Source organism: Rhincodon typus, chromosome 33 (genome assembly GCF_021869965.1).
Source record: "Rhincodon typus isolate 14 chromosome 33, sRhiTyp1.1, whole genome shotgun sequence".
Classification (NCBI taxonomy): Eukaryota; Metazoa; Chordata; class Chondrichthyes; order Orectolobiformes; family Rhincodontidae; genus Rhincodon; species Rhincodon typus.
This window is the reverse complement of record NC_063364.1, coordinates 32,569,434-32,593,798: the sequence shown is the minus strand read 5'-3', so window position 1 is coordinate 32,593,798 and position 24,365 is coordinate 32,569,434. Positions and strand designations below refer to the sequence as shown.

The 24,365-nt window shown below is 42.8% G+C and overlaps 1 protein-coding gene across 3 annotated transcripts in view; it reads right to left on the bottom strand.

The window, feature by feature from the left end:
- Positions 1-24,365, bottom strand: part of LOC109921725 (FERM domain-containing protein 5) — a 223,730-nt gene that overhangs the window by 66,905 nt on the left and 132,460 nt on the right. For 2 of the 3 annotated variants that reach the window (XM_048615867.1, XM_048615868.1), the window contains exon 2: positions 11,895-11,999. In XM_048615867.1, coding sequence (XP_048471824.1) covers positions 11,895-11,999 — 105 coding nt within the window. Of the gene's footprint in view, positions 1-11,894; positions 12,000-24,365 lie in introns of those variants that run through there. The other variant, XM_048615869.1, reaches the window with a different exon arrangement.

Genomic DNA, 24,365 nt, shown 5'->3' with positions numbered 1-24,365 from the left:
TGCTCTGTTATGTTATCAGTGTCTGAGTCACCTCTGTGGTTAGCTCTGGGGACCGAGCCACTCAGTATTCCTAGCCATTCTATTCTGGCCTTACCTGTGAATCATTTCTCCAACCCTCTTTCCAAGGTGACCTTCGCCAACAGATTAGCTCATTTAAATACATACGTTACCATGGCATCTGTAATATTTCTTTTTTTTAAGCAAAACCTGAAAACCCAAGTATTTTTCTTTTGATTTTCAGAACATCTTAATCTGTAATCCCACAAATGCATTAAAATGCCTTTGACATCACTCAAAGACTCCCACAGGCAGTAAGAATAGAAACTAACTTGAGAAATAAGATGATAATTTACTAAACTGTAAGACATCTGTCAGTAGTTCTCAGGCAAGGCGATGCTTTTCATCCTCTCATTGTACCATGTAATGAGTTTTCTCTCCTCTAATAATCTGTGAGACCAAATCCCACAGAGTGGGAGAGGCAGCAAAATCAGAATTAATTCCCCCTCACACACAGTAGCGCTGAGGTTAGACTGGCCCAGAAATTACTCAAAAAATTCACAGAGTTTAATGGCACTCCAACACTATTAGACTGTTTAAACATGCAACAATTGGTAGTGAGAATGAGACTGAGTTTGAGTGCCAACTCTGCATAAATTACTGGGTGATTTGTATGTCAGAACTGAAAAATAAAACTGTCTGAACATAAGCTTTTGGACTGCAGACCAGATTTATATCAACAGGACAAAATAAACTCCAGGTAAGGCCTTGGCAATACTCTGTATCATTGTAATAAAACCTCTTACCCCAAAATGCCAACTGCTCCACAACAAAAGCTGACCTAGCATTTAACTCACATAAACAGAAAGTGCTGGAGAAACTCAGTAGATCTGGTGGTATCTGTAGAGAAAAAGCAGAGTTGACATTTCAAATCCAGTGAACTCTGTTTCTCATCCAAATATCTCATCCCATCTCCTTCAAGGTAGTGAGTGAGGTGACAGTCTGTCGCTTTTACCATTTACTGAGGTCCCAGGTAGCTCATTAACCTCACTGTGCAACTCACACTTACATTGCAAATGATAATGGTGCAAAATTGCCCCTCGCCAGCCAGCCCCACCCCCACCTTGCTACTCACCTCTTCCCTCACCCCTCTAACCCGATGAGGAAGATGACATTAGTGGCTGAAGCTTGGACTCTGCAGTGGCTACAACACAACATTCAGAATCACACCCATTCAATTCACCTTAAACATATGTTACATGAGGATGATATAAATTCAGACCGAATAGCAAGACTTTGTGGAGCATCAGAGAAAGATGAAATCAGACAGTTGTAAATGATGGGACCATATATTAAACGTGATGCTGTGGCGAGCACCCTGCCTCACACTTTAAAAAAAGATCTACCAACATTATCAAATTGCTCTTTTTGTTAAATAACAAACTGACTCAGGATGTGACAAAATATCACAGTGACACAGGAAATAGTTCTCTTGCCTTTGAGTCAGAAAGTTATAGGTTCGAGGCTCATTTCATGTCTGAGCCTAGTATCCAGGCCGTTACTGCCAGTGAATTGTGAATTGTGCAGGCTGCCAGCTCGTGGGTCAGATATTAAACTCGGGTCCTAGCAGCCCCTGCTGCATCGATCAGATGTGCAGATAGACCTGCTGGCTCTCCAAGCCTCCAGGAATGACATTGGTCCTTCCACCAAATATGACCAAAATGGGTCATTTATTAATTTTGCTGCAGAATTTTGCTGTGCTCAGTTTGGTTGCTGAGTTTGAATATACCAGTGATCATTCTTCATTCTATCCATTGGCTGGGAAGCATTTTGGTAAATGTTGATGTAGCAAAGATTTAATTCTTTACAAAACTTTGTTTGCTTTGATAGGCTTCTCTGAAGAGTTTTTTTTTTAAATTCAATTTTGGAATGTGGGCTCATGAAAAGGCTGAAACTTATTTTCCCTGATCGTTTTTCGTATGGTCCTGCCCATTTTCCCACATCAAGAATTTATGAAACTCCCTTTTGAAAGTTACCACGGAACCTATTTCCATGACACTTTCAGGCAGTCTATTCAGATGACAACAACTCACTGCAGAAATAAAACTTCTCATTTCTCCCTAGACTTCTTTTGCTCAACTCCTTCAATCTGCGTCACGCTGGCTACTGGCTCTCCTCCCGCTCTAAAACAGCCTCTCCTTACTGACTTCACCAAAACCCTTCGTGGTACTGAATGCTTCAATTCAATCTTCCCTGAACCTCCCCTGTTCCAAGAGGAGCAGTCACAGAATCTCTGCTTCAATCACATTCCAACAATGGGAGGGAGTGGTGACGTTGTCTTCATAGCCTTCATAGCTGACCATCAGCATTCTTAAACCAAAATTCAACAACAGCCAATCTTTATCTGCCAACTGCTCCTTCTCCAATTACAATTGTTATAGTGCAGAAAAATATTAGTTCCAGTGAAGTGGAATCTCTACAGGCAGTGTTTAGAAACTCCATGGGGCAGAAAACAGTGGTGGGGGTAGTATATAGACGCCCAAACTGTAGCAGTAATGTTGGGGAAGGTTTTAAGCATTAAATTAGAGCCACAAGTAATAAAGGTAAATCTATAAATGTGTGGGACTTAAATCTGCACATAGACTGGGCAAATCAAGTTGATAACAATACTGTAGAGGAAGAACTCCTCAAATGTATACAGGAGGGTTTTCTGAATCAATACATTGAAGAACCAACTACAGAACAGGCCACCCTAGACTGTGGTGTTGTGTAATAAGAGAGAATAATAGGCAGTCTAATTGTGTGAGGCCCCTTGGGGAAGAGTGACCATAATATGAGAGAATACTTGATTAAGATGAACAGTTGATTCCGCGACTAGGGTCTTGAATCTAAATAAAAGAAACTACAATGGTATGAGGTGCAACCTGGCTATGATATGTTAAGGAGTGTTACTTAGAAGGAGGAACTGAAGGAAATCAGTATTAGTAGGAAAATGACGTTTGGGAAATTAATGAAAGTAAAGGCCAATAAATCCCCAGGTCCCGATAATCTACATTCCTGAGTACTTAAGGAATTGGCCCTAGTACTAGTAGATGCATTGGCTGTCACCTTTTAAGATTCCATAGACTCTGGGACAGTCCCTAAGATTGGAGGGTAGTTAATGTAACCCCTCTATTTAAAAAGGACGTAGACTGTAAACAAGGAATTATAGACCTGTTAGGCTGATATTGGTAGTGGAAAAAATACTAGAGTCTATTATAAAAGATTTAATAGCAGAGCATTTGTAAAACAGTGGCAGGATCAGACTAAGTCAGCGAGAATGTACAAAAGGGAAATCACGTTTGACAAATCAATTGGAATTTTTTAGGATGTAATTAGTAGAGTTGTTGAAGGGAGACCAGTGCACGTGGTTTATTTGGATTTTCAGAAGGCTTTTGATAAACTCCCACATAAGAGATTAATGTGTAAAATTAAAGCATATGGAATTGTAGGTAGGGTATTGAGATGGATGGAGACTGGTTGGCAGACAGGAAACAAAGAGTAGGAATAAATGGGACTTTTTCCAAATGGCAGGCAGTGACTAGTGGGATAGTGCAAGGATCAGTGCTAGGACCCCACTACATATGTTAATGATTTAGATGAGGGAACTAACAGTTATCTCTCCAAGTTTGCAGATGGCACAAAGCTGGGTGTGAGGGTGAGCTGTGGGGGGATGCAGAGATGCTTCAGTGTGATTTGGACAGTCTGAGTGAGTGGGCAAATGCATTGCAGATGAAATATATTGTGAATAAATGTGAGGGTACCCACTTTGGGAACAAAAACAGGAAGGTGGATTGTTATTTGAATGGCAGTAGATTGGAAAAGGGTGATTGCTGGAAGTAAGCATACAGCTGCAGCAGGTGGTGGAAAAGGTAAATGGGATGTTAGCTTTCTTCGTGAGAGGTTTCGAGTACAGGAGCAGGGATGTCTTGTTGCGATTATACAGGGCCCTGGTGAGACCACACCTGGAATATTGTGCGCAGTTTCAGTCTCCTAGTCTGAGGAAGATGTCCTGGCTGCGGAGCAAATGTAACAAAGGTTTACGAGACTGATTCCTGGGATGGCAGGACTGACATATGAAGAGAGACCGGATCAGTTAGGATTATATTCACTGGAGTTTAGAAGAATGAGTAGGGGTGTCATAGAAAACTATAAAATTCTAAATTGGACTACACACAGTAAACACAGGAAGGATTTTCCTGATGACCGGGGAGTCCAGAACCAGCAGTAAAATTCTAAGGATATGGGGTTGTCCATTTAGAACTGAGATGAGGAGAAATGTCTTTACCCAGAGAGTGGTGAGCCTGTGGAATTCTCTGCCACAGAAAATGGTTGAGGCCAAATGACCCTAAGAAACAGGAACACAAGTAGGCCATTTGGCCCCTCTAGCCTGCTCCTCTATTTAATAGGATCGTGGCTGATCTGAAATTCCTCACATCCACTTCCTGCCTTTCCACCATAAGCCTTGATTCCCTCTCTGAAAAAATCTATCTATCTCAGCCTTAAATATACACAAGGACTCTGCCCCCACAGCTCCCTGTGGTAAGGAGTTCCAGAGACACTCAACCCTCGGAGAGAAAAAATTCCTCCTCATCTCAGTCTTAAACCGGCACCCCTCTATTCTGAGACTATACCCTACGGTCCTAGACTTTTCCATGAGGGAAAACATCCACTCAGTATTTACTCTGTCAAGCCCCTTAAGAATCCTATGTTTCAATCAGGTCACCTCTCATTCTTCTAAATTCCAATCAGTAGAGTCCCAACCTGCTTTGCTCATAAGACAATCTTTCCTGAGATATGGTGACCAAAACTGTGCATAGTACTCCAGATGTGGTCTCCCCAGCACCTTGTACGGTTGCAGTAAGAATTCCTTACTCTTATACTCAAATCCCTGTGAAATAAGGGCCAACATTTCATTAACCTTCCTGATTACTTGCTGCATCTGTGTGCTAGCTTTCTGTGTTTTATGCACAGGTCCCACCACCATCCCCACAACCAAATCTCTTTGTTTCACAACTTTCTGCAGTTTCTCTTCATTTAAATAATATCTTGTTCCTTTCTTCTACCTTCCAAAATGAACAACTCCACATTTTTCCATGTTATACTTCATTTGCCAACATTTTGCCCAATACTTAACCTATCAATATCTCTCTGTAAAGGGTCTGTACACACCTCTCAACCTGACTTTCCAACTATTTTTGTGAAGTCTGCAAATGTGGCTGCAGTACATTCACTTCCTTCTTCCAAGTCATTAATACATATTGTAAACAGTTGTGATTCCAGCACTGAACCATGTGGAACCCAACTGGTCACAGGTCACTAACCTGATAATGAATGCCTTATCCCCACTCACTGTTTCCCTCCCATGAGCGAATTCTCTATTCATGCCACTATCAACACAATAGGCTCTTATCTCATGACATAACCTTTTGTGAGGTACCATGTTGAAGTCCAATACAACACATCTACTAGTTCCCCACTATCCACTCTAGTTGAGACTTCCTCAAAAAACTGTAATAAACTAGGCAGACACAATTTCCCTTTCACAAAGCCATGTTAACTCTGCTTGATTAGATTATGATTTTCCAGATGTTCTGCTATTACTTCCTTAGTAATTGATTCCAATAATTGTCCACCAACAGATGTTAGGCTAATCAGACGATAGTTACCTGCTTTTTGCCTCCCTCCCTTTTCAATTAAGGGTGTCACTTTGGCTGTTTTCCAATCGTCTGGTTCTTCTTCAGAATCCAAGGATTTTTCAAAAATTACATCCAATGCATCCACTATCTCTATAACTACCTCTTTTAGGATCTGGGGATGCAAATCATCAGGGTCAGGGGAGACTTATCTGCTTTTAGCCCCATTTGCTTGTCTAATACTACTTCTTTAATGATGGTGATGATATTTAATTCCTCCCCCTATATTCTTTAATATTAATGGGATGCTTGAAGTATCTTCCACCTTAAAAGATTGATGCAAATATCTCTTTAATTTCTATGCCATTTCCTTGTTTGCCATAACCATCTTCCCAGATTCATTTTCCAAGGTGCTTATGCTACTTTGACCTCTCACTCTCTTTTTACATATTTGAAGGAGCTCTTATTGTTAGTTTTTGTATTCCCCACTGATTTGCCTCATAGTTGTTGTTATTATCCTTTTAGTCCTCTTTGCTGGATTCTGAATTTATCCCAGTGTCAGTGATATGACAGACTTTGATCTCCTTATATGCTTTTCTTCCAACTCAATACTCTTCTTAAATTCCTTGGTCAACCACCCCTGTCTCAGAATCTCTCCTCCTTATTAGGATGTATCTTCCTTGAGAGTCACAAATTATTTCCTTAAATGCCTGCTACTTATTTGCTTATACTCATTCCTGCTAACCCATCCACCCAATTCACTTTAGCTAATTCTATCCTCATTTCATTGTAATTCCCTTTATTTAAGTTAAACACAGTTGTTTCTGACCTTGTTTCTCACTCTCAAACTGAATATTAAATTCTACCATGTTGTGATCACTACTTCCTAAGGATCTTTTACTTGGAAGTCATTTATTAAATTTGCCTCATCACCCATTACAAGATCCAAGATAGCCTGTTCCCTGGCTGGCTCCATGACATATTGCTCTAGGAAACAATCCTTAATGCTCTCTATGAATTTGTTACCGTGGCTACCCTTTCCAATTTGATTAACCCAATCAACATGAAGATTGAAGTCAGCCATAATTATTACTTTGTTCTTTTTACATTCTCCTACTATCTGTTGATTTATAGCCTATTCCACAGAAGGGCTACTGTTTAGGATCTGCACACCATCCCTACCAATATCTGCTTTACCTTGAGACTTCTTACCTCTCCTTAAATGAACTCTACATCATCTGAGCCCAGATCATCTCTCACAGCTGTCCTTATTTCATTTCTTAAAATAGTGCTACTCCATCACCTTATCAATCCCTCCTGTCTCTCCAAAACATCAAATACCACTGAATGTCCTAGTTTTGATCTCTTGTAACCATGTTTCTATAATGGCTATGAGATCATATCTATTTACCTTGATTTGCACCATCAATCATCTACCTTATTCTGAAAGCTTTGTGCATTAAGATACAAAGCCTTTAAGTTTGTTCTATTATTGAGCTCCCCTACACTTTTATAATTCCTTAGTACAAATGACAATCACACATTCTGTCCCTTCCTTTTATTTTCTGCCATCACTAAGCAGCAATTCCACCTTCTCCTTTACCTTTGATTTTATAATCTTCCATGCAACTGAATCCACGCCCAATTATTTAGTCTAAAGCCTTATCTACAGCCCTAGTTATGTGATTCACCAAGATTCTGGTCCCAAAACAATGAATGATTTCAAGGAGTAAGATATAGTGGTGTATATGGATTTTAGCAAGGCATTTGATAAAGTTCCACATGGTAGGCTCATTCAGGAAATAAGGAGGCATGGCATTCAGGGAAATTTGGCTGTCTGGATACAAAACTGGCTGTCCAATAGAAGACAGAGGATGGTAGTAGATGGAAAGTATTCAGCCTGGAGTTCGGTGACCAGCGGTGTTCCGCAGGGATCTGTCTAGGACCTCTGCTTTTTGTGATCTTTATAAATGACTTGGATGACGAAGTGGAAGGGTGGGTTAGTAAGTTTGCTGATGACACGAAGGTTGGTGGAGTTGTGGACAACGTGGAGGGCTGTTGTAGGTTGCAACGGGACACTGACGGGATGCAGAGCTCGGCAAAGAAGTGGCAGATGGAATTCAACCCAGAAAAGTGTGAAGTGATTCATTTTGGAAGGTCGAATTTGAATGCAGAATACAGGGTTAATGGCAGGATTCTTGGCAGTGTGGAGGAACACAGGGATCTTAGGGTCCACGTCCATAGATCCCTCAAGTTGATATGGTTGTAAAGAAGGCGTATGGTGTGTTGACTTTCATTGGCAGGGGAATTGAGTTTAAGAGCCGTGAGGTTATGCTGCAGCTCTATAAAACTCTGGTTAAACCGCACTTGGAATATTGTGTTCAGTTCTGGTCACCTCATTATAGGAAAGATATGGAAGTTTTAGAGAGGGTGCAGAGGAGATTTACCAGGATGCTGCCTGGACTGGGGGGCAGGTCTTATGAGGAAAGGTTGAGGGTGCCAGGGCTTTTTTCTTTGGAGCGAAGAAGGATGAGAGGTGACTTGATAGAGGTTTACAAGATGATGACAGGCATAGATAGAGTGGATAGTCAGAGACTTTTTCCCAGGGCGGAAATGACTATTACGAGGGGGCCTAATTGTAAGGTGATTGGAGGATGGGATAGGGGAGATGTCAGAGGTAGGTCCTTCACACAGAGAGTGGTGGGTGTGTGGAATGCGCTGCCCGCAGTGGTAGTGGAGTCAGATACTTTACAGACTTTTAAGCGACTCTTGGATAGGCACATGGAGGATAGTAAAATGTAGGGTATGCAGGGTAGATTGACCTTAGTAGGATAATAGGTCGGCACAACATCGTGGGCCGAAGGGCCTGTACTGTGCTGTACTGTTCTATGTTCTAACTAAAGGGATCAAAGGGTATGGGGAGAAAGCAGGAACAGGGCACTGAGTTGGATGATCAGCCATGGTCATACTGAATAGCAGAGCAGGCTCAAAGGGCTAAATGGCCTACTCCTGCTCCTATTTTCTCTGTTTTAATCTATTGGAATAATAATTTTGCTTCCTGCAAACACTGAATCTTATTGAATTTATAAAAGTTTTTCTACACACTGTTGCCAGCTCTGGTGGATGTTTTCCATGCATGTTTTATTACATAACTTCCTTCCACATTGGTTAACCAACACGTCCATTCCCATGATGCTCCTCTTCATGGCCAATTGGAAGGTAAGAAGGTTCTTCATTCTCTGCTTTGATGCTTCTTGACTTCTGGTCAAGCTGCTTCTTTCCCAAACATAATAGTTCCATGATGAAAATATTACAAGAAAATGAAAATCAAAACAATTTATTTTGATGCTCTTCTGATTTATTGACCCTTCTTTTATGCCACTGACAGAGTTCTTACAGACAAACTGGTGCCTCCAAAGCAATCCTGGAGGGAATGGCAGACTGAATCTTCATCAAGAGCTTCCCGGTCCTTCCTGCAAAAACTAGGACAGACGCAGTTTCTTTTTACACTGAATGGAAGATTGTATAAAAATCTGGACTGAGAAGGTTCTGGAAAGTGCAGAGGTTAGTGCTCACAAATCCACTTTTCATTTGATGGAATGAAAATTCCCACTCCTGGGAAGGAATCCGACTTGTCTTTGCCAGCTCCAGTAAGATTGGTGTGTACCCTCCATAAATCGAACAATTCTCAGTCAGACCCTCAGCACCTGACGGTTGGTGTTGTAATGTAGTGTGGGAGGGGTTTACTGGGATTGTGATTGAGCCACTGTGTCATGGGGCGGGGAGCAGAGAAAGGATTTCTCCCCATTTAAGTTACGCAGTGCTTCAACTGGATATAAATAATGATGTCATAGAGCACCCAAAATCCAGTGATTGATCCCAACCCCAACAGTAACATCCACCCCGCACCTTGCTGACTATCAAATCACCCACAGGGTATTTAAAAATAGAACACAAAGATTAAACATTGAATGAATTAAATTTCAATTTTCAAAAGAAGATTGCACTTTCACAGTTACAGCGTTTTTGTAGCAACCCTTAGTGTTGTAATGTCTTAAAGAAGCTTTTAGTCAAGCTTACCCCTGCTGTTTGGAAGAATTGGCTCTGATTGAGAACTCTTCAGTACAGTAACACAGGGACTTTATCCTTTGTTGAGTAAGTGCTTATCGGTGATAGAGCTTTAATGAGCAGCGACTGAGCCTACATCAGTTATCACATTTTACAAAATGGGTATACGAAGGTGGTGCTGCGGTGCTGCATTCTGCAATATCAGAGTAGCATGCTACACAGTGCCATGACACCAGCTTGTAACTCCCAGATTCCAGACCACTGAGTTCTCAATTTCAGGTGCCAAATGGGGAGAGGAGAAATTAATTCATCAAGGGAGGAGGAGCTGGGGGACAACGTAAAGACACTCACCAGCCATCAGCACTTGGCAGCAGTAGAGTGGAACCATGGAGGCACAGATTACCAACAGACCTTTGCTGCCTCCCAGAGATGCTACAATGGTGCGGTAATAAAGAAATCATACCAAAAGCAAGAAACAAGTTGTGCCTCTGTTTTGCAAGCTGTGGATGTGCCGGTGTTGGGTTGGGGTGGACAAGGTCAGAAATCACACGACACCAGGTTATAGTCCAACAGGTTTATTTGAAATCACAAGCTTTCGAAGCACTGCCCCTTCGTCAGGTGATGAAGGAACAGTGCTATGAAAGCTTGTAATTTCAAACAAACCTGCTGGACTATAGCCTGGTGTTGTGTGACTTCTGACTCTGTTTTGCAAATACTGATTCCAAAATCAATGACTTGCACTTGTGAAAAACTAATTTATACATTTTCGTTCAGTGTTTTATTAAAAGATAATCCAATTGATACATTGCTATTCACTGTTCATGCTTCTAGTGCACCTTTGTGTTAGCCGAAAGCTTCACTGACACACATTGAAAGCTTCGAAATTGATATGAAGATGCAACACAGAAGACTAGACCTTATGGCACTTGGTGTGAAGAGAACACGACAACAACAAAACATTATTATTCAATGTAATGGGCTAGAGATTACTGGAAAAAATGACTGCATCTGAAGCAATGTGTAATGATGAACGATAACCCATGAATCATCCCAGTTTGCTGGACAATTTGTACTCTTGCATTAGTTTTGCACTTCCCTCTTCCACATTCTCCATGAAACTGAAGTGTTTTTGCATCAATTAAGTGCAAAACTTGCCACAGAGAGTCAAATACAGTAACTAATAGTACAAGTATCTTTAGCAACATGATCATTCTTAATGGATTCCAATCAACTTCCCTTACCCAGAAAGTGAACAATTATTAAATGTCAAGTTTCATTCCATCAGGTTGTGACTTGCTTTTGGAGATTTTAAATACTAAATTTTCTTACTTTTCCTTTTGATCCCATTTTTACCTCTCACATTTAATTGAATATTTCTTCCCTTTATTTATCCACGCAGGCAAAGCATTTTGTAAATGCTAAACTTGGATAAAATAATTCAGACAGGGTGCAGGGTGACAAGCAGCATTCCAGCAAATTCCAGCCCAAATACAAGGAATGAGGAGATGGCCTGCTCTTCAGTTTTGTGCACAGTTAGGTTCAAAATAAGTCTCATTGAGTTCATCAATAGTGCTGGTGCACAACAGAGAGAACAGGCTACCTCTTCATGCATAAGGTGGCTTCTCCATAAACGATCACCTCTTCCACTCTTACTTTTCATTGCTCAGTGGAAGTGACTTTATTGAGGTCTTTAAGATGTTCATAAAGTGTTGATTGACAGGTAAACTATTTCCTCTGGTGGCAGAAGTCCAGCAGAAGGGCCAACATCTTTAAAATGAACATTGTGCCATTCAGGGGTGATGCCAAGGAGCATTCATCACACAAAAGGGAGTGGAAATCTGGAACTGTCCACTGAAAAGCTATTGATGTGGAAGGTCAATTGAAAATTTCAAAACTATGACTGACTGGTTTTTTTGTTAGATAAGGCTTCTGAAACGCTCCTTTCTGTTCTTGGGAGAGTACATTAATACCATAGTTCCAGCTATGAGCAGCAAGGTGAAAAATTGCTGCTGATGACAATGGCCTTTCAACACAGTAATCCTTCAACAAAGTGTGTTCTGAGTTTAGAAAAGGGGAAGAGTTTCTATGGAGAAAGCCATGGCCCCGGTTCAGTCTGGTAATTCATTACAGTTCACAGCATCACCCAGAACCTACCCTCTGCTTGTCAGGGTCCACAAACCTGATTCCAAAGTAGTCCTTTTCCAGCAGGTTCATGTGGTGACAGAGGAGATCTATCAGATAGTGGCCTTTCGCATCCCGCTGTTAAGAACAAGAACAAGTTCAAATGGAGTTTAAATTACATTGAAATTACTGGTGCAGAGGCTTCATTTTTGAACTTGTAGCAATTAAAGAAGCTTCACCATTCTGTTTTTATTCCCACACCAAGATCTGGTCATTGAGGGAGCTAAACCGGACACCAACAATGTCACTGTATCCAAAATGAAAAATATACAACATGCTTCAGCCAACACAATCAATGAGCGATTTTGATGGAGAAAAATATCTAGAAAGAGAAGGTGATGGGCCCATCATGGATGAGAAATGACAGACCAGGAACATTCCAAAGGATTACATTGTCCTGTTGACTCTCAGTTATTGAATATCTCAAAGGTCTCATTACCATCAGCTTCAACAACATCATCAACATAATGACTGCACAGTCCTTAAAATGTGGCATTCAATTAGATTGTAAAACAGAACATTGTGTACAATGTACATTGGTTATTGAGAGCTGCCTGGCCAAGAGGATGAGAAACTGGATGGGCCAAAATCATTGGCATTGCCGCTAATGAGGTCCAACTGGCAACCAAAGAGGTAGGAAGGCAAACAAATCAACAGAAATTCTCGAATCACCTTTGGTAAATGTTAAAGGTGATCCAGCTCAAACTGACAACATTTGCTGGTTCAGTTGTCTGGATTTTTCTGCTCGAGTTCCCGGTGCTGCAGGGCTGCCAGGCTCTCCCCCTGTCGCTTCAATCTCAGATACACGGTAATTTGCAGAATGCGCTCTGACACATGTGCATCTCCAAACGGAGGGGAATTAGAAACTGTCTGGCCAAGGGGAAGCAAAGCTAGAGTGCCCCGAGAACTTGGCCAGTAACTGTTCCCTTTCTGTACGTCAGAGGCTGTGGATGCAGACTTTAAGGTGCTTCGCAAAAGGAACAAGAACAAGAGGGCATAGATTTAATTGTAATGTACAAAAGATGTAAGGGTGAAGTCAGGAAAAGTTTTCTCACAAAGCAAGTAGTTAGAGTATGGAATGCACAGCCTGGAAATGTGTTGGAGGCAGGTTCAGCTGAGACATTCAAGAGGGCATTGGATTGTTATTTGGATAAAATTAACGTTCAAAGGTATGGGGAAAAATGAGATTGGCACTAGAAAACAACGCTCACTTAACAAGTCAGTGCAAGCTCGATGGGCCGAATGGCCTTCTTCCGAGCCATAACACTTCTGTAACTCTGTGATTCCTAAAATGGGGAGGGCTGGAGAGGTTTAGGGAGGGACATCCAGAGCACAGGGCCAAGGCAGCTGGAGGTACCAGTGCTGGATGGACGCAAGTTCAAGGCTGCATTGATTATACCAATCCTGACAGGAGTGTCCACAATTATTTAACTGACTTGGAGAAAGATGCTGGAAGATGCTAATGGAAAGGACCACAAATAGATTTAGGCAAGAAAAGACTTAAGAAAAGTCAATACAAGTTGATAACCAGGTTCTAAATCAACCATGCATTGATACAACGAAATCCCTCAAGTGTCTTCACAGGGACATCATCAAACATAAAGTGACACCAAAGTTACATCTGGAGGTATCTGACCAGGTGATCGAAAGCTCACTTACACACTTTGAAGTTATGGACTAACTTAAGTCATGACTCCTCCCTTGCAATTGGTTCAAGCCTCTCAGTTTAGACTATGCCCACATATCAGTCTCACGGTTCTGATTCATTAACAGTGAAATCTCACAGAGCACTACTCGTCTTCCCAGCTAATAGGATAATATAGTGTTCTTTAATATTTTAGCCACAGGAGATGAATCAGGAATCTAGATGGGGATAATTGCATAACTGGCTAGGAAATACAAACTGACTAACAGTTATTAACATCTGTTATGTGATCTCAACAGTGGTTTTCATACAGTGATAACACTGAACTTGAACCTTTTGGTGCATTTGTTGGTAGAATGGGGGAACAGTAGGACACCTCAGTGTTTTTGAAAAACCACATCATTGGCCGTGGATAGGAAAAATCTCTCCTGTGAATCAGAGCCTGAGTGTATTCAAGTCCCAGTCCGGTAGGTTGAGAATCTTATCTAAGCTGAGACTCAGTGCCGTGTTGGGAGAGTACTCCACAAGAGGGGCCAACTTTCAGATCAGATCTTACAACAAGACCCTGTCAGCCCCCTTACTCTGAAGACTACTCCCTGGTTTCTGAGGTGAATAATTATCAACATCAATCAAACCAAATGATTTGGTAAGCATCACTTTACTAAGTTTGTGGGAGCTTGCTGTGTGCAAATTGGCTGCTGCATTTTGTGCATCATAACAATGATCGCATTTCAAAGAAGGGCCTCATTGGTTGTATATGTTTTGGGATGTGCTTGGGTTGTGAAAAGCACTATATGAATGCAAGTTTTTTAACACCTGTCAAAGTATCACCTGTTATACAGAAGATGCACGAACTCCAATGTTACAGAAGCTAAAAATGATCACTGCATCGATGTGGAGAACAGCAATCATTAAGACACATGTTTTGCCATGGTTTCTACTGCACACCCTCCCTGATGGGCTACATAACCTTTCCTCAATGACTGAGGCAGTAAAAGTGGATTCCATGTTGCCTACCACTGGAAATGACCAGTTGACGTTGAGTGAACTGCTAGCGTTGTCTTGATGCCATGTCTCACTGCGATTTACGGCACGTAGACTGCACATCAGCAGCAATTCTGATGAAGACAACTAACCTACAGTGAATGCTCCAACTCCCTTGAAGAGCCTTAAAGCAGATACAAACATATTGGAGGGTCCTAGTGGGGTTGAGGTGAGACAGAAGGGAGACAGAAAGGAAACGTATCCTCGTTTTAACCTGCAATCCGGAAGCTGTGGGATTCTGCTTGAAGTATACTCCAGCAGTCAAGAATTAACCTGAGTTTCTGTCATGAGTCTGGGCAGGTTGGGAGGTGGGTGGAGAATGAGACTGTTTCATGTTTCCCCCACACCCCACTACCTTCCAAGGCCGGAGATGTTGTGATCCTCGGCCAGAGGAAGGTCAGAAAACTAAAGGCTTAAATTTTAGTCAAGGATTCCTGTTGGGTCTAGAACGTGCTCATGTACCACTCCACCCACCACCACTGTACCCCTCCCACAGGGAATCCCTGACTGTCCCCCATTAAACCTCACCACTGCACCCCTCCCACAGGGAATCCCTGACTATCCCCCATTAAAACTCACCACTGCACCCCTCCCACAGGGAATCCCTGACTGTCCCCCATTAAAACTCACTACTGCACCCCTCCCACAGGGACTATTCAACTAGGTCCCAGCTATAGACTCCTGCCCACTACCTGACCCCTCACTCCCAGCCTAGGGCATTCTGGAATTCGGAGTGAGTGGAGGATTAGCGGCATCTGGTGGAGGTGGGGATGGGGGTGAAGGTGAGGGTGGGGGCGAGATTGGGGGTGAGTGTGAGAGTGTGGGGTGAGGGTGGGGATGAGGGTGAGAGTGGCGGTGAGGGTGAGAATGGGGGGTGACGGTGAGGGTGGGGGTGAGGGTAAGAGTCGGGGTGAGTATGAGGGTATGGATGATGGTGAAGGTGAGAGTGAGGGTCAGGCTGAGAGTGAGGTTGAGGGTAGGGGTGGGGGTGGCGGTGAGGGTGGGGGTGAGGATGAGGGTGAGGGTGGGGATGGGGTGAAGGTGGTGATGAGGGTGAGGGTGGGGTTGGGGATGAGGGTGGAGCTGAGGGTGAGGGAGGGGTGGGGTGGGGGTGAGGGTGGGGCTGAGGTTGAGGGTGGGGGTGAGGAGGAGAGTGAGGGTGATGGTGGGAGTGTGGGTGGGGGTGAGGGTGGGGGTGGGGTTGAGGTTGATGTGTGATCAGCTCACTTTAGAAGTTTGACAGGGACGGGGACCTTTCTGTTTCTTTTTGCTTATGTTTCCAATTATGTTTTTTATTCTTCAATGGGATGTGGCTATCGCCGATTGGGCCTGTCCCTAGTTGCCCCTTGAGAAGGTGATGGTGAGCTGCCTTCTTGAACCACTGCATTCCACCTGCTGTGGTTTTACCTCACCCACAATATCATCAGGGAGGAAATTCCAGGATTTTGACCCAGCGACAGTGAAGGAATGGCAATGTGTTTCCGACTCAGAATGGTGAGTAGCTTGGAGCGGAACTTGCAAGGGGCGGTGATCCATATTCTAACCATTAATCAAAAAACAAACAAAACTGTAGATACTGGGAATCTGAAACAAAAACAGAAATTGCTGGAGAAGTATCTGAAGAAGGGCACCTAGACTCGAAACATTGACTCTGCTTTCTCTCTCTCTCCACAGACGCAGCCAGACTTGTTGAATTTCCTCAGCAACTGGAAAAGCAGGAATGACCCAGGAAACTCTGCAGGCCTGGCTACATTTCTAATTATTATTGTTGTTTTTAACGATGCCCTTTTTTAGGATGCCTCCATTTGGACACTGGGTTCTCTGAGGTGTTAAAACAAAGCAGGCTCATAGTGGGGGCCACAAATCACCGAGAGACAGTTTTCCAGCATCTGTAAAGGACTACACGCCTGCTTCAGGCTGTGGCCACTTCACACTGATATATTTTCCTTTCCAATACGTGGTTCGGGCCTGAGCTAAGTCCCATGACACTGGGAGTTTTCAGGGTGACCTATACCTGAAAACATGCACCGCGTGACCAGCCTTCACGAACCCAAAGGTCCCTGCTCTCAGCTGCGGTAATAACCGAGCTGACAGTGTGAAATGAGGGAAAGGAGCAAGCAAATGCTGTAATTTTCTCAAATGCAAACATGTTTCCAACCTTAACGGTGATTGAGGAATATGACAGGGTTATCACATTGAAGAAAATTAACCCAGTGGAACCTGTGCAAAGTGACATGCAGCCTCTCGCTGTAACGAATAGGTTATTGATGTGGCCTGTGCACTCTGAACAGACCTCATCAAAATCAATTAGTGTCACTGCAGCATTTCACATGTGCTGCAGTCTCCATGCAATTTGGCTCAAATGCTACATTCATGCTACCTTTGTGCAGGGAGTGAATTGCATCTAACTTAGATCATTCACGCTCATCTGCTGTAACTCTCTCTGAGCCTGCACATGCCAGCAACAACCTGCATTTATAAAGCATCTTTAAGGATCCCAAAGTGCTTTATCGAACAATATCTGACACTGACACGAGGAGATATCAGGACAGGAAATTTGGGAGGAAATCTGAGAGCTAAGGGTCCAGGAGGCTGAAGCCCACCAAAGTTGGAGTAATTAAACTCAGGATTTCATAGAGGTCAGAATCAGTGGAGCACAGATATTTTGGAGTGTTGTGGGGCAGGAGGAGATGACCGAGATAGGACAGCATAGAGTGAATTGAAAGCAAGGAGGGGTATTTACAAACTGAGGTTGCTAGACCAGGGCCTAAGGTAGGTCAGCGAGCACAGGGCTGATGGAGGAATGCGACTCGGCATGAGGCAGGGCACAGACACCAGAGGTTTTGTAGGATGAGGGATAAAATGTTGGACAGGGGAACAGCCAATTCACAAGGTACAAAGGCATGGAGGAGGTGTCCTGCAGGCAATGAGCTGGGCCAGGGGACGGTGTGTAGGTGGAGGTAGGTAGCTGCGGTGATGAAGCAATAAAGCTTCACCCAGCCCCAATCCCTGGGATTCCTATCGAGCTCGCTGTGCCCCCTCCTCTGTCAAATGGCCTCAGGCTGACCCTTCATTCCACACAATCTCCATGGCACAGGAACTTTTCATAAAAACCCAACAATCGCTTAACGTTCTTGAACTTGACAGTCCAGTATATTCTCTGCTCGAACAGAATATCTGATCCAAGTTAAATAACTACTAAAAGATGAATTAACCGGAAGGATAGTGAGAGGGACAGTCACTTCCTCACTGACTTATAGATGGAGAATGTTGTTGAAATGATTGCTGCTGATTGGGGCTTTGCAGGACATGTGTGTTTGAACAAGTCAGGAAAACCCACAGTCTGAACCATGTGTTATGTTGAATAATAAACTGAGCACCATTTACACAAATGCAATTCAGCTCAAGTTTCAAGATGTCAATTAATTATTTAAGCCACAGGATCCCTGCTCTGTGGACCAATTAGATAAAGAGGAATGAAGACTTGTTTTGAGATAAAGTAGACCGATTACAGTCAATGGGGTCTATTCTGGGCCAAAGCACAAACAACATGCAACTGAATCACAGACTTTGTACAGCACAGAAGGAAGCCAATTAGGCCATGATGTCCAAAGTCCCCAATTTTATAGCCTGTTGAACCCGCATTAAAAGTAAACACTCACCTGGTCTCTTTACTTAGCAACAAGATAGCTGTTTAGAGTCATAGAGTCATAGAGTGATACAGCTTGGAAACAGACCCTTTGGTCCAACTCATCTATGCAAACCATACAGTCATAGAGATGTACAGCATGGAAAGAGACCACTCAGTCCAACTCATCCACACCAACCAGATATCCTATATAAATCTAGTCCCATTTACCAGCATTTGGCCCATTTCCCTCTAAACCCTTCGTATTCACGTAGGCATCCAGGTGCCCTTTAAATGTTGTAATTGTACCAGCCTGTACGACTTCCTCTAGCAGCTTATTCCATACACTCACCACCCTCTGTATGAAAACATTGCCCCTCAGGTCCCTTTTAAATCTTTGCCCTCTGACCTTAAACCTATGCCCTCTAGTTTTGGAGCCTCCTACCCGGGGGAAAAGACCCTGAGTATTCACTGCCTCTAGAGGAAAACTTCTGAAGGGCTGCCAATATCCAGGTTCACATGTTTCTTTCAACCAACCAGTCGAACTAGAAACAGACTATGTGTTCTTTTGTTGTTGTTTACGGGATCTTGCTGTGTACAAATTGCCACTAAATTTGCCAACATAATAACAGCCAAAGCATTTCATCACAGAATGAGGCCATTTGCCAACTGTTCCTCTGCCAGTTCTCTGAAAGAACTCTCCCATTTTACTCCAGATGCCAGCTATATCCCTGCAGATTTGACAGTTATTACAGAATCGTAGAAACTTAACTTCAAAGTAATTCTTTGCACATGAAGTACTTTGAGATATTCCTGAGAGACATGATAGAATAATTTTGTTACAAAGATGCTTCATAGTTAATATTTCTTGGAGGACTTAAGCTTTGCAGGATTGAGGGAAACTGCATTCACAGAGAGTCTGTGTTTAATGCTGTTAAACTTCAATATTGTTATTAGGACCAGAATTCCCATGACAAATGGCGAGTTTTGTTATAATGCCATTTGTTGAATCCCCACAGAGTGTCATTCAGCCCATTGAATCCACACCAAGTCTCTGAACAGCATCCCACCCCGAGAGCCACCCCATAATCCCACATTTCCCATGGTCAATCCATCTAACCTGCACATCTTTGGACTGTGAGAGGAAACCGGAGCACCTGGAGGAAACCCCATCAGGCACGGGGAGAATGAGCAAACTCCACACAGACAGTTGCCCAAGGGTGGAATCAAACCCATGTCCCTGGCGCTGTGAGGCTGCAGTACTAACCACTGAGCCACTGTGCCACCCACCATTTCCTGATCTAACTGGCACAGTTTTGGTTTTCTCAGAGCTGCGACCTCTCCCTTTCCTGTACAACGGCCCAGAGTCTACACCAGGGGGTCCCACCCAACAAGCTGCAGACCACCCACCGCCAACTCCACCCTGACCAGGTTCCCCCCACAACCCCCCCAACCCCCGTCAGCCCAGACAGAACCCAGTAACCCCATACAGTGTTCCCCAGACTCACTCTCAGAGGATCCACTACAAGAGGTCCCATAAATAGAATGTTACATTTTTTCTTCTTAGATGTTTATATTTATTTTAACTGCCATTTCATTTCCTAATGTAGGAATTTTGCCATTTAACACACCGTATTTCAGCTGAGAAGGTAAGGTATAATGTTTTAATGTTATAATTCCTTTCGGCTACAAAAAATCCACAGAATCTAATTCCAATTTTAACATCGACTCCTGTGTCAATGCTTTGCTTCAAGTGTTTTCTGTTAAAATCACAATTTTCAGAAAAACAACCACAACTTTAAGTGAGGCCACCCTATATTTCAGGTTTTGTGAAGAAACCTGAAGTGGTTGATTTAAGGGAGGTCATTGAAAGGTCACCATGGACATTGGAGATTATTTTTAACAAGGTCTCCTAGAACTCACATGATTGGTGATAACTGCTGTGGATGCCTGCTGGAGCTGTTTGAAGTGACTGGGTGGACAGTGCTTTGGCATCTGGAATTGGTTGGGGAACAAGATGCCTGTGAGGAAAGACTGCCCAGCTGATCATTCCTATTGCTGAAAGGATCTTCGTATTGACTTCGAGATGAAACCTATCTGTCCTTTCAAGGGGTTAATGGAAGGAACTCTTCTAAACATTGTATTTTCTGAGCAAACCATGTCTGCCAAGACTCCAGAGACAGCTATCCAAAATCAACGATCTGACCACACACGACAGAACATCAGATTGACAGGCTTCAGAACACTCTACACACTATTCTTTTTACCTTCAGGAGTAACCCTAAAACCCAGAAAGTGTTTTCTTTTCCTTTCCTCTGCAGAAAATAGTCTGTTTTTCACTTTACCTGAAGGGTGTGTGTCTCAGCATATGTGTTTGCATGTGACTTTTAAGATTATTAAAAGGAAAAACATTTACACTTCCATCTTACTGACTATGTATGTGAACCAGTCATTGCATTTTTATTGAACAAGTTTGTTTTGAATATTAAGCATGATTTATATTTACGAAAGAAACATGATTAATATATCTTTTAAATTGTAAACCTGACATAATAGGTAAGGTATTTAATTTTTTATGTTGATAACTTGGGAAAGTATTTTTATTTTATGTTGTGGCCCATGGAGTTGTGAGATAAGAGCAATAGTTGAAGCTTCAGACGAAGATTGTCACTGATTTTTGGAGCCTATTCAAATTGACCCTCTGGGTTGAGTGCTATTGGTCTCCCCTGATGGGTAAGGGGCATTAAGGGATATATAATCAAGACAGGAAAATTGAATAAAGACACAAATCAGCTTTGACTGAAGAGAATGGTGAATTAGAACACAGAGAGGCTAAATGGTCTCCAATTTCTGTTGTTGTGGGTCTGAAATGGTTAATATCTGGAAGTGCATGATAAGCACCACTCACTATGCTGATGTCACACCAGTAGTCACATGGGTGGTCTCAAGGAGTTTGAGACACGGAAGTTCTGTGCGATCTGTCTTTAGTGCAGTCAGGCGATAATGTTATCTTTACCTGACTCTTGGGATCACTACCAGCTCAACCAAAGAGATGGATGAACCCCCAACCCCCATTCATCACAGATCACTGAAACAGGCAGTAGTGGTCAGAACAGTTCTTACTTTCCCAGACAAACACACACCCCTATTCTGTGCCACCCATGAAAAAGGCATGGAATTGGAATGTGGCACTAATATTACCAAATCTGGCTAGATGTATTATCATGTGAATTCTAGCTTGTTGTCTCTTCAATATTTTTCCAACTATCTCATTTTAAGATGCCTCAATAATTTTAACATGCCTCTGATTTTATTTTTCTCCCCAGGCTTTTACTTGCCATGTCTTGGATTTAATCTTTGATTCCTGGAGACTGCAGGACAATCAAGGACCAGCAAATCTTGCCCATTCCTAACCATCCTTGAGAAGGTGGATATCAGCTGCTGTCTGGAACTGCTGCAGTCCCTGGGATGGAGGGACACTGAGAGTGATGTTAGGAAGGGAGTTCCAACTGACCCAGTGACACTGAAGGAACAATCAGGATGATGAGTGCCAGGGAGGGGCACTAGCAGATGGTGGTGTGTTTATACATCTGCTGCCCATTCCCTTCCAGGTGATAGAGGGCATGTGTTTGGAAGATGCTGCCTGAAGGAACTGTGGTGTGTTACTGCATTGTGTCACGTAGATGGTACACAGTGCTGTAACTGTGTACCAGTCTGAGAGACAGTGAGTGTTTAAGGTGATGGATTGTGGTGGTAATCAAGTGGGTTGTTTGACCTAGCTGGTGTTAAGTTTCTTGATCACACCTTGGTATAGCAAATGCTCACCCAGAACCATAAGAAACAACAGAGAGTTGTGAACACAGCACAGTCCATCACGCAAGGCAACCTTCCATCCATTGACTCCATCTACGCTTCTCACTGCCTTGAGAAGGCAGCCAACATTATCAAAGACCCCTCCCACCCCAGTTATACTGTCTTCCACCCTCTTCTGTCAGGCACAAGATACAAAAGCCTAAACATATGTTCCAACAGAATCATGAACAGCTTTAAGCTTGCTGTTATTAGACTTCTGAATGGACTTCTCAAACTTAAAATTTAATGTTGATCTCGCTCTTTGTACACCTTCTGTGCAGCCGTAACATTGTGTTCCTCGCTCTAACCTAATACCCTAATGCACTTTGTATGGTATGATCTGCCTCTACTGCACGTGAAACAAAACTTTTCACTGTACCTAGATACATGTGACAACATTAACTCAAATCAAATCAATCCCCCTAAGTTTCACCTGGACCCATAAAAAAGCAGCATCTAATAAGGACAAACATTTAGCAAATAAATCAGAGAAAGTAGCCTGGTAGATAAACAGAATCAAAAATGGAAGTGGAGGAACTAATGGGTTGAAGGCAGCAGTGGGAGTAATATTTACACAACTAGAACCACAAAGGCTGTTTAATTTGATAAAGCATTGGTCCTTAAGTTGCAAGTTTGACTGGGTGATCGATAACTGGATCTAGAGAGACATCATTTAACCTGCTGCCTCATGGCCCCAGACTCCTGATGGGAAGCAGCACAATTCTTCATACAAAATAAGTGCAGAATCTTTGATTCTATCCATCCATAAGGCAGCTGGAAATATTATTGCACAGTGAGCGCTCAGATACCAGGAATTAAAGATTAATCTGTAGGCTCTGCTGCAAGTAAACCCAGAGAAAAATCACGGGGGATTGAAACAAATTGTGCTTCTTACAATGCCTTTGAACATTTCTGTTTAAATCCTACAAAAATATCAGGGCTGGGAATTAAATGGATGTTTGACTAGGCAGTACAGCTAGAGTTAGAAACACCATCACACACACTTCAATCAATGCTACTCCAGCTCCACCTTTAACTCTCTTCAGTTTAGTTTTAATTTTATTGAACCATTTGGGTCACATTAGACTCGTAATCTCTTGTTGCTCAGTGTACTGTAGAGCTTGCACTTTCTGAAGGACAGGAATATCACACTCAAGGATACACAATTCGCCTCTCTGCTGCTACCCCCTTAAAGATCTTAAATCCACAAATAAGCACCAAACACTCTCCCATCCCCTCCCCTAAGGTCAATACAAGGCTAACTGCTCGATTAAGGTCTAACATAAAGATTCCAATTCCCCCCTGTTGGTAACATTCCCAAGTTGTAAAATGCTGAAGGAAGGTTTACAGAGATCAGAGTGGTTCCCAGTGAGTACAACACTCAGCTCAGGATCAGAAAGTGTTGTCCCCACTCTAGAGACTAAAAGTGAGACTATCAGTGTAGTCAATGACAGAGTGCTGCACTGTTGGAGGCTGCACTGATGATGTTACCCAGCAGGGGAATGAAACGTCTGCGAACCAACGAACCAGCTCGGTGAATAAACCAACCACAGCATCTTTTCCACTGAAAGATTCATACAGCCGTAGAGTCATACAGCACGGAAACAGACCCTTCAGTCCAACCTGTCCATGCCGAACATAATCCCAAACTAAACTAGTCCCACCTGCCTGCTCCTGGCCCATATCCCTCCAAACCTTTCCTATTCATGTACTTATCCAAATGTCTTTTAAACATTGTAACTGTACCCACATCCACCACTTTCTCTGGATGTTCATTCAACACTCGAACAATTTTACATGTAAAAAAATTGCCCCTCAAGTCTTTTTAAAATCTTCCTCCTCACACCTTAAAAACATGCCCCTTAGTCTTGAAATCCCCCACCCTTGGGCAAAGACATCTGTTACTCACCTTATCTATACCCCGCATTATTTTATAAACCACTACAACTGCTTATGCTCCAGGGTAAAACGTCCCAGCCTCTCCTTATAACTTCAACCTTCCCTTCCCGGCAACATCCTGGTAAATCTCATCTGAACACTCTCCAGGGTAATACTATTGTTGTTATGACAGGGCAACCAGAACTGGAGACAGTACTCCAGAAGAGGCCTCATCATCCTTGACATGATTTGAAGGACAGGGAAATTCTCCTCCCTGTTGTCGTGGTCAACATTTACCCCTCAACCACCATCAGTGAGAACAGATTATTTACCTCACTGCAGTTTGTGGGATCTGGCTACTGCATTTCTTACAATACAGTGACTACACTTTACAAAG